This window comes from Spermophilus citellus, assembly GCF_964194105.1.
Source record: "Spermophilus citellus genome assembly, chromosome: 4".
NCBI classification, from domain to species: domain Eukaryota; kingdom Metazoa; phylum Chordata; class Mammalia; order Rodentia; family Sciuridae; genus Spermophilus; species Spermophilus citellus.
The window spans coordinates 111,998,064-112,013,918 of NC_138185.1; the positions used below are offsets into that span (position 1 = coordinate 111,998,064).

General features: G+C 40.2%; 2 protein-coding genes and 1 pseudogene across 3 annotated transcripts in view; 1 reads left to right on the plus strand and 2 right to left on the minus strand.

Annotated features, from left to right (window-relative positions):
- Positions 1-3,900: 3,900 nt before the first annotated feature.
- Positions 3,901-4,462, plus strand: LOC308646348 (N-alpha-acetyltransferase 20-like; annotated as a pseudogene). Its single transcript has one exon. The product of its transcript is annotated as an N-alpha-acetyltransferase 20-like (transcript).
- A 1,182-nt stretch (positions 4,463-5,644) lies between these two features.
- RPLP1 (ribosomal protein lateral stalk subunit P1) lies at positions 5,645-7,751 on the minus strand. Its single transcript, XM_081289128.1, has 3 exons — positions 7,565-7,751; positions 6,801-6,875; positions 5,645-5,895 (listed from the first exon to the last, which is right to left on the minus strand). Exons 1-3 carry the CDS (start codon positions 7,634-7,636, stop codon positions 5,698-5,700), a joined length of 345 nt encoding a protein of 114 aa, XP_081145254.1. The 5' UTR covers positions 7,637-7,751; the 3' UTR covers positions 5,645-5,697.
- A 6,022-nt stretch (positions 7,752-13,773) lies between these two features.
- Positions 13,774-15,855, minus strand: part of KIF23 (kinesin family member 23) — a 28,569-nt gene continuing 26,487 nt past the window's right edge. Inside the window, exons 22-23 of the mRNA XM_081292771.1 lie at positions 14,996-15,066; positions 13,774-14,292 (exon numbers count right to left, since the gene is read on the minus strand). Of these exons, the coding sequence (XP_081148897.1) occupies positions 14,277-14,292; positions 14,996-15,066 (87 nt within the window). The 3' untranslated portion in view covers positions 13,774-14,276. The remainder of the gene's footprint in view (positions 14,293-14,995; positions 15,067-15,855) is intronic.

Below are 15,855 nucleotides of genomic sequence, written 5' to 3' on the forward strand. Positions count from 1 at the left end.
TCAACCCAAACAGTCTGACATTAGAGCTTTTAACTCCGCATTCCAAAAGATCTATAGGATCTCATAGCCAGAAGAGATATTGCTATAGTTTGAATACGGTTTATCCCCCAGAAGTTCAAGTCCTTAGGTTTGGTCTTCAGCGTAGCCATGGTAAGTAGATGGAATCTCTAAGAAGTAGGTGAATTGTCATGTCCACAGCCCAGTGTGCCAGGGAAGGGGGCAAATTGCTGAAAGGCCAAAGAAAGTGTCCAGTGATAACATGCAAAACATGATTTATTCGAGAAAGTTTACAAGAGATCAGTGGCTGCTCCAAGTAAAGTTCAGTGGTGACAGGAGAAACAGCTAGCACCTCTGTCCCTCACGGCATTTCCCCAAGCAGTGCCTCCATCCCTCTTGGCACTTTGTCCAGTGGCAGCCAGCAGGACAAGTAACAAGTATCTTTTCCACAGTGTCCCCAGTTCCACACCAGTCTCAAAGAGGGGTTTTACATGTTAGGCTATAGAAACAGTGATGCCATCAGCATTGCTTGCTTAGTTTGCTTATGTGACCAGCATCCCAAGGAGCAACCTTCCTGGTGTATGTGCAAGAACAGAGCTGCCTATGTATAACACTAACTTACCCTAGCTGCTGGTGTGCATAAGAGAAGAGTGTCCTTCAAGATCGTGTGTATCTGGGCTTTCCAGCCCAGGGCTCTCTTTGTTGGCTTAATTTGGCTGGGCTTTTAGAAACAGAAGGAGGGCATTCAGGGACATGGAGCTTTACTGTCCTCCTTTTCTCTAAAGAGGTTACACTAGTGGAAGGTGATTGGATCACTGGACACCACCTTTGCAGATCTTTGTAGAGTCCATTCCCAAGATAATGGATTCTAACAATGTGGCCTGGTACTTCCCTGAATCTCTCTTCTACTTGCACTGCTCACATGTCATCATACAAGCTACCGTATTATGATGTAGCCAGAAGGTCCTCACCAGAGCAGAACAGATGGAGCACCCAATCTTGGACTTCCAGGCTCCAAAACAGTGAGCTAAGAAAACCTCTTTTTTCAGTGCTATCCAGCATCAGTTATTTTGTCGTAGCATAAGAAAAACAGACTGACACAGGCATGTAGTCTACACTGCATCTCAAAGCATTGTCTTCCCTATCCCAGTCTCAGCCTAATATCAGGCAAATTTCTTTCTTGTTTTTTCTTGAGTTAAAACTGTCTCAAAATCAATCACATTCTTTCTTCTAGAACTGGAAGTTGTCTCTCTTCTATATGAAATCCTGTCCAACTTTTTTAAATATTAAAATTATTCTTAACTTATAAGCAATGCAGGGTTACTGTTTTTGAAAATTTAAGCAATATGGAAAAGATAAATTGAAAGGTAAAAATATTCCTCCCATCCTATTTAATCCCTATCCTCAGAGGTAATCGCTGCTACTTATTTCTGAATCCTCCCAGAAATCTTTCTACTACAAACTTATGCATTTGAATCTTTTCTTCGTGTTGTTGTTTCCTTTTGTTTTGTTTTCTTTCTAAATAGGACCATATTAAGCATTCTGGTAGTAACTTGCCTTTTTCATCTCACTGGCCCTCCTGGTTATCTTTCCACAGTAGTGTTCATGTAAATACATGAAGGCATCAACATTTACTCAACCTATCAGGTACTTTTTTTTTCTGCTACAATAATGCTTCGGTGAAATTGTACATATACTTATAGAATGAATTCATACAATTAAAATCCTGAGTGGAAGTTAAAGTTGAAAGAAGACCAAATTGTCGGGCGCAGTGGCACACTCCTGTAATCCCAGCGGCTGCGGAGACTGAAGCAGGAGGATCATGAATTCAAAGCCAGCCTCAGCAATGGCAGGAGCTAAGCAGCTCGGTGAGATCCTATCTCTAAATAAAATACAAAATAGGGCTGGGGATGTGGCTCAGTGGTAGAGTTCCCCTGAGTTCAATCCCCGGTACACACACACACACACACACACACACACACACACACATGCACGTCCAAATTATCCTCCTTAAAAAGTAATTTATACTTAAACCAACAGTCCATTTTCCCAGTTTTGTCAACGTGGCCTGGTATACAACTATTAAATCCTCTTTCGATATTGGAAGATCAGCACCAGAAACTGCACCACCATACAAAGCTAGACTTGGAAACTGTTACTTCCAGAACTGGCAAGGAGCATACGCAAAAAAAGCCCGACAATAGAGAGACGCCCCTTGCGGTTCGCAGGCGCAGCTCAATTAAAACTTCGGCTTCCTTCGGACACATTCGGCTTCTAGCCCCGCCTCCTACCCCGCCCTTTCCTTTCAGCGCGGACGTTGATTGGCCAGCGGCTAATGAACGCATGCACAGGTCCTTCGTACCTAGGCCGGGAGTAGGCTAGCTTGTGGCTCTTTAGAGAGGTGAGAATGCCTCATCCAGTCGCCTAGCCCTGGGTGTCTAAGCCTTTCTCTCATCTGGGTCAGTAGACATGAGGGAGAGAAGATAGGTCACCATGAACATGGAACCCCATTTCCTTAAGTTTGCTGGCTCCCTGATGCCACCACACCTTTGAACCTGATAGAATTCCTTGTTGGCCCCTGACTGAGCCTTTTGTCTGAGCTTGGATGCCTGCTGACACATAGGATCATTAAAGTGTTGAGGGACCAGCTATGGACCTAGGTATTTTTCTAGTATGGACAGGAGAAATGTGAACACAATTGAGAATGATGAATCTACTTAAAAATGGTTCAGGATACATATAGTTCAGTGGTGGAGTTCTTGCCTTTCATGTAGAAGGCCCTGTATTTGATTCCAGCACTACAGAAAGGAAAAGTGTTTGGTACAGTAGCATATACCTGAAATCAGGATGCCTAGCATGAGCCTTGGCAACTCAGCAAAATCTTATCTCATTATAAAATAAGGGGATATAGATATAGCTCAGTGGTAAAGCATCCCCAGGGGTCAATCCTCAGTACTATGGTGGGGGTGGGGGGTGAGCAAGGTGTATGCTTGGTGAACAATCAGGAGTATGAAACAATGAGAAACCAAACTTGCTTGATTGGAAAGGATGGGATGGGATGGGATGGGATGGGGGAAGGTTGAGAACAAGATTTGGGCCTATAGGACCTCAAGACTCTGGATACATCTGTTTTTTCTGAGATGCACAAAGGACATAACATCAGTGCCAACACGCACTGATGGACATATTGACTTACCTCTAGTTCATTCTCAATATGAAGTAGGTATTACCATTTTTCAGAATAATTTTGAGGCTCAAAACTAAAACAGGTTAAACTTGCTTTTATATCAAGTGAATAAGGGTTATTTTTTATGTGGCTCTCCTAATTTGACTTCAGATTCTTAACTATAAAGGTCTTTAAAAGCCAAACCACCCAGTGAGGCCACATACACTTTGAGTCTTGCTAGAGTACATTTTGATTGTACTGTTTGGTAGTTACATCCATAGTTTACCACTTCCTCCTTCCTGACATTTGCTGAGTACAAGGAATTCCTAATGTTGTCTCCTCTTCAGCTCTGTTAGTATCAGCATTACAAAGGACACTTGATGGAGGAACCTGGGACCATGCTGTCCAGAATAAATTTAAGAGTCAGAGCTAGGTTTTTATCTGTCAGTCAGTAATTTTGAATTTCTACTTCCCCATTTGAAGTGAGATCTTACCACCTTGAGATAACAGGATACTTTATAACAGTCTTCATTGGCCTTTAGTATAACATTGTATACCTTTATATTCCTCCCTCCCATAATCCCATTTCAAAGTTCTAAATGGCTTATCATCCCATGTCATTTATCAGATACGCATGGCTCTTTTGTTTTGTGGAAAGTATAATGTGGTCACACAAATTAGTACAGGTTTAAAATATAACCAACTCGAGGTGCCGGCTTTCTAGGCTGGTGGTGGCGATGACCACGCTCCGGGCCTTCACGTGCCACAACCTGTTTCGCTTCAACATTAACTTGGACCCACTTACAATACCTCGCCCACTGGCCATAGTATTTCATTGTTGCAGAAGCACTTGGGGAGAATTAATGGGTTATATTATGGGTAAAGCAGAAGGCTCAGTAGCCAGGGAAGAATGGCATGGGCACTTCACAGCTCTGTCTGTTGCCCCTGAATTTCTATGCCTTTGGCTGTTAAACTTATGGAGTTATTAGAAATTTCAGAAAGAAAAGATGGATTTTTTTGTTGATCTTTTGTAAGAGTATCTAACCAAGTTGCAGTCAACATGTACAAGCAATTGGGCTACAGTGTGTATAGGACAGTCATAGAGTACTATTCAGCCAGCAAAGGGGAGCCCGATGAGGATGGCACTTTCCAGGCACACAAAGAAATAAATCATACCAGGGCTGGGATTGTGGCTCAGTGTTCTTAGGCAGTTCCAAATAGTTTATGGACAATATTATTTTCATTGGATGATCTTAGAGCACTATTAGGAGAAAAGTAATCATTTAGGTCTTAAAGACTTTAAGAGACTTATTCCAACCTCTTAAATTCTGTGCCTGAGAACCACTGTTCTCTCTCTATATATATGGTATTGAACTATTAAAGCTTTAAAAGCATATATGAAACGTATGATCAACAAAAAAATCTAAGATATATAATAAAATAATTGTTGATTCTATGAAAAAAAAATCTAACCAAACCATAGCCTAATCATTGGTGGCCTATCACTAGTACCCCCTCTTTAAAAAAAAAATCTCTGCTTCTAACATTTCTGATAGTCTATGTAGTTTCTTTTGGGTAATAACCTCATACTTGGGAAATAATTATTTTCTCAAATGGTTGTAGCACTATACACAAGGGCCATTCTTTAGCACTGGGCATCCTGCTTATTACTAGTGACCTCATGTCCTCCTTTATTGACACAGATGTGGGTCTAGGATTATTCATTTTTATATGCCTGGCACTTTGAACAATACTCATGTTTATAAATCTATTACTGGGTGCCCTAGCACCTTGAAAAATGAATTTCCAGGGGCTGGAGTTCTAGCTCAATGGCAGAGCACTTGCCTAGCATGTGTGAGGCACTGGGTTCAATCCCCAGCACCATATATAAATAAATGAAATAAAGGTATGCTATCCACCTACAACTACAAAAAAAAAATTTTTTTAAATAAATAAATGAATTTCTAGCTGGGCATGGAAGTGTATACCTGAAATCCCAGCAGCTCGGGAGGTTGAGGCAGGAAGATTGCAAGTTAAGACAGCCTCAGCACTTAGCAAGAGCCTGTGTCTAAATAAAATATAAAATAGGGATGGGGATGTAACTCAGTGGCCAAGTGACCAAGTTCAATCCCTGGTCCCAAAAAAAGGAATTTCTATTTCATATTACTATTTAATGGGTGGGGGCCATATTTGTCAGCTTTTCAAAGAGGTTTGAATTCTGGTTTTTCCTGCTTTGAGTAACTGAGGACTAATCCACCCACTGTAATCATGAAATTACAAGGCATCTACTCTGATCCTTTCTCACCCCCCCCCCCGCCCCGTGTTCAACATTAGGTGCCTTCCTAGTGTCAAGGCTTGTATAAGATTTCCCACTTGGTAATGGTGACAGAGGAAAAAACCCAGCTCATGTTGTGACTGAAAAGCAAAGGGCAAAAGCCAGCATAGCATTACAGAAGATTAAATTTGTAGAAATTTCCAAACTATCAGCAAAGATTTAGGTGGTTTTTTTTAATTATTTAACATGTTAAAAGAATTTAGTCAAAAAGACCAAAACCCATGTCATCATCAGACTCCTCGGATTCTTCTTTCTTTGCTTCCACTTTCTTCTCCTCAGCTGGGGCAGCTGCTGTGGAGGGTGCAGGACCTCCTGCCGGTGCTGCACCAGCTGCTGGAGCAGGCCCACCAGCCCCTACGTTGCAAATGAGGCTCCCAATGTTGACATTGGCCAGGGCCTGCAACACATGGGTAAAGGCTTAGTCCTCTTTTTTGTATAGCACTCACTACAGCCAAAAAATAAAAGTACTCATTTCGATATAACAGTAACCAATCCCCAATATACTTTTCTTCCTGCTATACTGGAGATTTCCTTTCATTGTCTGTCAGTAACATCTAACTTTTCAACCAAGACTGACTTTTCTCAGAACAATGCATACTACTATATAAATGACATACTGTTCAACTTTAAATCTCATACAGTATTTACATTGTTGCATAGGTAGAAAGATACAACTAACTGAACATCTTCCTTTATGAATGAGATAACTGACCCAAAATATTTTGTTGGGAGAAAATTAAAGGTTCATGAAACACTCAAAACAAGATTCTTCCCAGTCAAATGACTCCTCTTAACAGTGCAGGCTACTAAGGTAATTTAGGATTTTTATTTACTGGCATGGCTATAACATTTCCAATCTTTCCAAACTCTGGAGGACACAGCCCTAAGAGATGCTATTATTAGTTTCACTTGCCAGATATTAAGTAACCTGTACATGTAAGTCAGCCAGTTACGTTCCTTGGGCAAGAACCTTAGTCATTTCTATCCCAACACATATTAAGTAGTCAATTAAAAGCAACTAAACTACCAAAAAAAAAAAAAAACCCTACCACTATACTGTAAGAATTTCCATGGAATAACATGAATATTATTTATCTCATTGAGAGGATTAACTGGTTAAGAATTTTTTTTTTTACTATTTCAGAACAAAAGAAATTTGAAACCAGTTAAAAACACAAAAGGCGTGCTCATTAGCTCCTAAAGATAGAAACATGTCAAGGTACTTAAAGGAAGTGCACTGACATGTATACCTAACCTAACAAATTGGTAGGCCTTCCCAAACATTTGTCATCAGCACCTTACCTTTGCAAACAAACCAGGCCAAAAAGGTTCAACATTTACACCAGCTGCTTTAATGAGGGCATTGATTTTATCCTCCTGAAACAAAACAAAATGCCAATCCATCAGACAGCAAAGTGTAGGTAAATGTCTCGAAAATACTGCCCAGTTAAACTGAAGTCACTTAAAAACTCATCTTCACAACCAGTTCGGATGTCCTGTCTGTATTTCGTGAATGCTTCTTCTTAAAAGGTTTTTCCTTACACTACGGTTACGACCAGCCAAAGAAAAGCGCACTCGGCGCCTAGCCACGCGGCGAGCCCATGGCCACAGTTCGCTTGCTGGGCCTTGCCCGAGTCACAGACATTTTGTCAGGAGACCAGGGAGCGCTCCTGCCCCGCCTCACAGGCCTATTACGACCGAAGGGTTTCAAGGCCAACGGATCACATCTAAAGCAAAAATTTTTGTGTGCGCATTGGAAGAAAGTGCGGTGCAGAATGCCCAAGCGCCGCAGAAAAGGGATTCTATGGACTCAAAGCCGATGTGCCCAAACGCAGGCACCCTCCGGGCCCGCACGTGGCCGAGACCACAGATCGGCCGGCACTGCGCCGGCCATGCGGCAGCAAGATGTCGGCGGCCTGGGCAGGCCTTAAGCACTAGGCCTGTCCACGTGGAGAACTGGGAACCAGTCGTTCTGCCTAATACAGGGCGACGGCGAGGGTGGCCGCGACCCGACCGGAAGAGCTAGGCCTGACTGCCAGGAGGGCGAAATACGGGGCTGTACTCACCGTGACGGTCACCTCGTCATCGTGCAGGATGAGGGCAGAGTAGATGCAGGCCAGCTCGGAAACAGAGGCCATGGTGCTGACTGTCGGGCGCGGTGCTAGTCGCCGGATGAAGTGAGGGCCTCACCCCAACGCGGCCTTAGCTTCTCGGAAGGACCGAGCACCTTGGCGGCACCTGAGGAAAGAAGGTAGCGCGCTTGCGCGAAGTCTCTTATACAGCCGCGCGAACCAATCCGCACCCGCGCTGGGCGGAAGAGGCGGGGACAGGGACGCTTGGAGGAGTCGGCGCGTTCTGTTTCCCAGTGCCAGTTTGGGCAGGCTTCCTTGATTTGTGGGGAGCGTAGAGCTCGTGGACGTTAGGGAAAGTTCACCTAGGGAAACCCGCCCTGGTACTATAGAGCCTAGGCTCCTTGGCTTGGCGGAGCTCCACAATATTTCTTTGACGCTATTTGGCCAATCAATTATGTCTCCAGCCTACTCCAGCCAGTAGTGATCTACAGGGCAGGAGCTAGCTGACTTTCGGAAGGTCCAGGGACTTAACCCATCTTTCTGATAAACTAGATAAATATAGGAAGAAAGGATCCAAAATAAAATATTAGACCGAATCCAGAACTGAATATAAAAATGTGGGATATCACGACTAAACAGAGTAGTTCATCGTAAGAAAATCTAAAAATAACTTAAATCACAGAGGAAAATCTATATAGAGAGCATTCTTACAGATTTAAGAAACCACTTGATAAATAACTATTCACATAGACACTTAGAAAACTGGAATACAAGTTAACTTCCATATCCTGATAAAGGGTATCTTCCAAAATCCTTAAGCAAACACCATACTTAATAGTGAAGTATTCTTGGGCTGTGGATATAGCTCAGTAGAGTGCTTGCCTGGCATGCCTTACAAGGCCTTGGGTTCAATCCCCAGTACCACCAAAAAAAAAAAAAAGAAAAAGAAAAATACTCAAATGTTCTTTTCAAAATCAGGAACAAACATGCCTTGTTTCTATTTCAGTTTCTGTTTAAAGTTTAGACATCTCTGTAAGACAAGAAAAAAGTATGACATTTTGAAAGGTATGGACTGTCATTATTCATTGATAATATGTTTACCCTGAAATTCCAAGAGCCCATGGACATACAGTTCAAACTTTTAAGTAAATGAGCAAAGTTGCTAGATTCAAGATTGATATACCAAATCCATAATTCCTGTACTCAGTCAATTGTAAGATGCAATATTTAAAAATATGCCTCTGTTTTGAGTGGAGCTTACTGGTAGAGTGCTTGCCCAACATGTGGAAGGCCCTGAGTTTCATCCCCAGCATGGAAAAAAAAAAAACCCTTACATAATAACAATAAAAACAAAGTGAATTCTAGAAATAAGTCTTAACAAGATGTGACTTTTTTTCTTTTTTGCATGCTAAGTAAGCATTTTACCACAGAGCTGTACCCCCAGCTGTGACCAGTATTTTTAAGATTTTTTTTAAGAGAGAGTGAGAGAGGAGAGAGAGAGAGAGAGAGAGAGAGAGAGAGAGAGAATTTTTAATATTTATTTTTTAGTTCTCGGCAGACACAACATCTTTGTTGGTATGTGGTGCTGAGGATCGAACCCGGGCTGCACGCATGCCAGGCGAGCGCGCTACCCCTTGAGCCACATCCCGAGCCCCTGACCAGTATTTTTAAACTCATAAAACTTTATGCAGTATCAAAGGCAACTTAGAGCAATATGCAATGTTCACATATAAGACCCTAAAGTGAATAATTCTTGCCAATTAAATCAAAATTAAATTCCAATCAAAATTTTATTAGGGGTTTCAATAGAATTTAACAGGATGGTCAAACATGGCAGCACACACTGTAATCCCAGCAACTGGGAAGGCTGAGGCAGGAGGACAGCCAAGTTGAAGGCTACCATGGGTAATTTAGAAAACCCCCTCTCAAAAAGACTGGGGATATAGCTCAGTGATATAGAGAGCTTACCTAGCATGAGTGAGGCCCTGGGTTCAATCCCCAGTATTGCATATAAGAAAGAAAGAAAAATCCTTTTTTTTTAAATGCTAATGTTAAATATTTTTTCTTTTTCTTTTTTCTTTCTTTCTTTCTTTCTTTCTTTTTTTTTTTTTGTTGTTGTTGTTGTTGTTTTTTTAAGACAGGGTCTTGCCAAGTTGCCGATGCCTTGAATTTGCAATCCTCCTGCCTGATCCTCCTGAGCACTGGAATTATAGGTGTGCTCTACCATGCCCAGCCTTAATTTTTTTTAATTTTGTTTAATTTGTTCCTTTTAAATATACATGACAGTAGAGTGTATTTTGACATATTATACATAACTTATTCTAATTAGGATCCCATTCTTCTGGTTGTACATGATGTAGAGTTTCACTGGTTGTGTATTTGTATATGATGGTCAGAAAGTTATGTCTAATTCATTTTAATTTCTTTCTTATTCCCATTCTCCCTGCCTTCCCTTCATTCCCCTTTGTCTAATACAATGAACTTCTGTTCTTCTGTCCTCCACTCATTGTTATCTGTTAGCATCTGCATATCAGAGAGAACATTCAGCCCTTGTGTTTAGGGATTGGCTTATTTCACTTAGCATGATGGTCTCTAGTTCTGTCTATTTACCAGCAAATGCCAAATTTCATTTTTCTTTATGGCTGAGGAATATTTCATTATATATATATATATATATTACATTTTCTTTATGCATTCATCTGTTGAAGGACCCCTAGATTGGCTCCATAACTTAGCTATTGTGAATTGATGTGACTTTGATGCGATTGCATCACTGTACTACGCTGATTTTAAGTCTTTTGGGTATATGCTGAGGAGTGGGATAAACTGGGTCAAATGGTGGTTCCATTCCAAATTTTTTGAGGAATCTTCATACTGCTTTCCAGAATTTTCAGTCCCATCAGCAATGTATGAGTGTACCTTTTTCTGCACATCCTCTCCAACAATTATTGTAACTTGTCTTCCTTTTTTATTATTATTATTACTTGTATTCTTGGTAATTGTGAGATGGAATCTGTTTAATTTGCATATCTCTAATTGCGAGAGATGTTGAACATTTTTTTTCATGTATTTGTTGACCACTCATATTTCTTCTGTGAAGTGCCTGTTCAGTTTCTTTGCCCGTTTATTTATTGGGTCATTTGTTGTTGTTTTGGGTGTTCTTTTGAGTTTTTTTGTATATCCTGGAGAGTAATGCTCTGAGATGCAGGTGGCAAAGATTCCTCTCTGAATTCCTGTTTCCTTTGCTGTGAAGAAGCTTTTTTTTTTTTTTTTTAAAGAGAGAGAGAGGAGAGAGGGGGGGGGGAGGGAGGGAGGGAGGGAGAATTTTTTAATATTTATTTTTTAGTTTTCGGCAGACACAACATCTTTGTTTGTATGTGGTGCTGAGGATCGAACCCGGGGTGCACGCATGCCAGGCAAGCGCGCTACCGCTTGAGCCACATCCCCAGCCCTGAAGAAGCTTTTTAGTTTGATTCCATCCGGTTTATTGATTCTTGATTTTATTTCTTATGCTTTAGAAATCTTGTTAATGAATTCAGTTCCTAAGCCAACACAATGGGCAGTTGGGCCTATATTTTCTTCTAGTAGGTGCAGGATCTGTGGTCTAATACCTAGGTCCTTGATCTACTTTGAGTTTTGTGCAGGGAGAGAGAGGGGTTCAATCTCATTCTGCTACATATGGATTTCCAGTTTTCCCAGCACCATTTGTTGAAGAGGCTATCTTTCCACCAATATGTTTATGGCATCTTTGTCTAGTATGAGATAATTGTAGTTAAGTGGGTTTGTCTGTATGTCTTCTATTCTGTTCCATTGGTCTTCATGTCTATTTTAGTGCCAATACCATGCCTTTTTTGTTACTATATCTCTGTAGTATAACTTAAGGTCTGATATTGTGATGCCTCCTGCTTCACTTTTCTCACTAAGGATTGCTTTGGCTATTCTGGGCCTCTTATTTTTTCAGAGGGATTTCATGACTGATTTTCTATTTCTATGAAGAATGTCATTGGAATTTTGATGGGAATTGCTTAAATTCTGTGTAGCACTTTTGGTAATATGGCCATTTTGTCAATATTGATGCTGCCTATCCAAGAACATGGGAGATATTTCTATCTTCTAAGGTCTTCAATTTATTTATTTTTTTAGTCATAGATGAACACAACACCTTCATTTCCTTTATTTTTATGTGGTGCTGAGGATCAAACCCACTACCTCACACATGCTAGGCAAGTGCTCTACCACTGAGCCACAAACCCAGCCCTTCAATTTCTTTCTTCTGTAGTTGTAGAGGTCTTTCACCTCTTTCATTAGATTGATTCCCAAGTATTTCAATATTTTTTTAGGCTGTTGTGAATGGAATAGTTTTGCTATTTGCTATAGTTCAGTTGATTCATCATGGGTGTATAGGAATGCAATTGATTTATGGGTGTTAATTTTATATCCTGCTATTTTCCAGCCTTAAATTTTAATGGAAGGGTCAAAAGCCAATAATAACCAAGAGACTTTTTTAAGTAATAAAGAAAGGTCTACTTAAATTAAGTTCCATTCGGGGCACAAATTTCAACTTGCCCCTGCATTCCTTGTGCCCAGATGCCTGGCACATAGAAGGCACACATGTACATACATACTGGATACATTTTTAAAAGAATAGAGCAGAGAACCAACAAATATGCTCTCAGACATGACTTGATAATGTCAGAAGTATAGCTTTACAAATCCAAGGCTTTTCAAAAAATTGTTAACAATTATGTAGCTCAGTGGTAGAACACTTGGCTGGCACATGCAAGGCCCTGGGTTAGATTCCCAGCACCACAAACAAATTAGCCACAACCAAAATGAAAAAAAAAAAAGTTATACATTGGGAGATGTCAAGCTTAAAATGTTAAAAAAATAAATAAGTACTCTACACCATAAAGAAAAAGAACTTAACTAGTTACAATGCAGATACCAGGAAACAATTCACCGAAACCAAGCCAGTCACTTTGACACAGACAAGGTGCTCAAGCCAATCAGGAGATACACATTAAATTTTGGAAGTTAGCAATTTTTTCAAATTAATGCTGCTTATCCAAGAACATGGAAAAATTTCCATCTTCTAGTCTTTTTGTTTCACATATATCAAATCTGCAGAAATTACAGATGACATCTAGTATACAAGATATAAGGGAATTTATGTTGTGTTAATGGACATTCAAATTGCCAAATCACTTTAAGGAGCAAATTTCCAAATTTTGGTTAAAGCTGAATATATGCATGGCCTAAACCCAGCTGTTCCAGTTGTGGTTTCTATATTAGAAATACTCTGAATAATATGCACAAGGGTACACATTGTGTGCAAGGCTATTCACTGCAGCACAACATATATAAGGAAAATTGGAAACATTCCCAGAAGGAATAAAGTGTGGAATAACATTGAACAGTGAATTTAAGATGTGTCAATGTAAAATCTCAAAAACAGTGATAAAGCAAGTTGAACAAGGAGTCCAGTTATGCCTACCTCAATCTCTATGTGACTTTTCTTGGGGCATTCTGTTGCTGTGGACCTATTCCCTTAACTGCTCTTGGGTTGTACAAATAATTATTTAAATGTTTGGAAATGAAAACACTAAATTTTCAACTAAAATTAACCATCTAAAGCTAAGAAATTTTAATTTGTGTGACTGTATCAAGAAATTAGCATAGTTATGTTGAGAGCTTTAATATCAGACTTGGGCTTACCGAAGTGGACTCAGGCTACTGAGCAAATAACTTCATCTATAAATTAAAACACTTTTTCAGGGTATCAGACAATGATTACCCAACTAATCACAGCTAATCCTCAAAACTATGTAAGAGATCTATGTAAGCAAAATATTGATTGCCTAAGTAGTTCTCAAACCATGTTTCTTGCTTAAATGTCTAGAACATACTTAATATGAAGATATTAGTTATCACAAATGGTATTGACCACTTAATTTCAAATTATTTTCTGCTTTCCAATACTTTATTTTCACTCATCCCACAGATGATGAGTGTCAGGTAAATACAAGTCACTGTGCTAGGTGTTAGGAATGTGTTGAATGAATAGCCACCATACAACTTTGTATTTCTCAGTGCCTTTTATTTCAGTTCTTTTGACTTATCTGTCAGAAAGTGAATATATACATACAAAATTGTAGACAAGTTTTTAAAATGGTTTTATTGATAGCCAGTCACTGACATCTCTATTTTGAAAGTTTGAATTGTCCAGTATGTCTAAAGTGCATTCTTGCAGCTAATCAATAGCAGCATTTGTTTTGCTTATAAAACCTTTAAGAAATACTCAGACCAGAGCTGAAAAAGATCAGAATAAAAAATAAAGTATGATCTAGATATATTCTTCCTTAATTACCCAAGACAAACACTTGCTTGAATTAGAGTTCATAAGTATACAAGAAATGTACAAAAAAAAAATAGTATTATAAAAAAAGTTCATACAGCCATGAGAAAATGGAGGGGGGGTCTTCTATTAATATTAAATATGGCAAGGTATTTAATATACAAAGTTTGCTGAATCATAGATGTCTTTGGATCCAAAGGGGAAACTTTGTTCTAGGCCAGTGTATGATATAGCTGAGGTCTGTAACGTTCCACAAAGCTGGAATTCTACAAGATGTCTCAAGACTGCTTCTGGCATGGCTTTGAATACCAACACAAATGACAATGTTCTTTCACTACTGGGACCGTCAGTTCATGGCTTCTTGCGCCTAAAACATAAAAACCAGCATTTAGTGTTGAATTTTGCAATTAGTTACACATTCATGACACACAAATCTTAAAAAAAAAATTCAAGTCCTTCTGAGAAAGCAGTTATTATAGAAAACAGGATTTCCCATCCTTACCCTGTTGAAACAATTTTTCAAATTGCTTTAGGAACCCAAGGGTTACAAATGTTATAGATATTTGTAAAGAAGGGGTTTTACTAAAATAGGAGAAAAGAATAGGTCAGATTCCCTAGGAAATATTTGATAGAAGAGGAAAGAGTGATTGTTTTTCTACCATGAATTTGGGCCTTTCATTTAATTTATTTATTTGTGAACACTCACTCCTATATGAAGAACAAGAAGCCAGCCAGGAAAGAAAAACCACACAAAGCCAACTAAAGCCTTCAGTCCTTCCTTCTCCCAGGTGCTCAGTTCAGCCTCAGAAAGCTTTAGGAGCAGTGGTAGAATACAAACAAGAGTCACCGGTCTCCTATCACCTCCTGCCCTTGCTGCTCTAATGGTGTCAATAGCCCTCTCAGATGCTCAGCATGCGGATGCCTACTGCAGGCTGCCAGGAAGACCCACATAATCCCAAGAGAAACTCAAATCCACATCTGCTCTTGAAACCAAGGGGACTGTTAGGAGGGTGCTGAGGTGGAAATTCTAGCAGAGGAGGACACAGAGCAGGGCGAGCCACAGTGCTCACTTAGGCTGCGCGTGATGCTGATATCCAGGTCCCAGCTGAGATCCTGCTCTCATCTCCACAGCCACGGAACACTGAAAGGAAAGTGACAAAAGAGGGAAAGGTTAGCTCCTCTTAACAGTCTATAAACATACCTGTTTAGATGGGCTCTCCAAGGTGAAAGCCAACATTGCTCTCTAGTTCAGCAAAGACATTTGGATTAGACAGACACAGACACACACTTGAGATTACTTCTGGCATAGGCCACAAATACTGGGAGCTGGAAAGTCTTCGAAGGTTCTCCAGGTAACTTCCTCTCATTTTAGATAAGAGGAGTTCTTGAGAAGTCAGTGGCCAGAGTGAGAGCATGGCCTCCTGACCCCCACCTTCCTTCCCTCTCCTGAGGGATAACAGTCAAGAAGGAACACCTGACAAGCTGCTTCTAAGGAAACTCCCATCCATCTGCCGTTATTCCCAAGTGATACTCTTCGGCTCAATGTTTTTTGTTGTTTTGTTTTGAGGTGGAGTCTTGCTATGTTGCCCAGGCTGCAATCCTCCTGTCTCAGCCTTCTGGGTAGCTTGGATTATAAGCATGCACCACCATGCTTGGCTCCTTTGGCTTGATTCTTTCCTTTCTTTCTTTTTTTTTTATTTTTTATTTTTTTGCTGGTATTGGGAATTGAACCCAGGGTGCTCTACCCCTGAGCTATAATCCCAAACCTTTTATTTTAAGACAGGGTCTCACTAAGCTGCCAAGACTGGCCTTGGATTTGTGGTGATCTTGCTTCAGCTTCCCAAGTAGCAGAGATTATAGGTGTGCAACATCACGTCTGCCTTGGCCTGATCTTTAATTCTTATCCCCCTATACTGAAAACTGGGGTTCT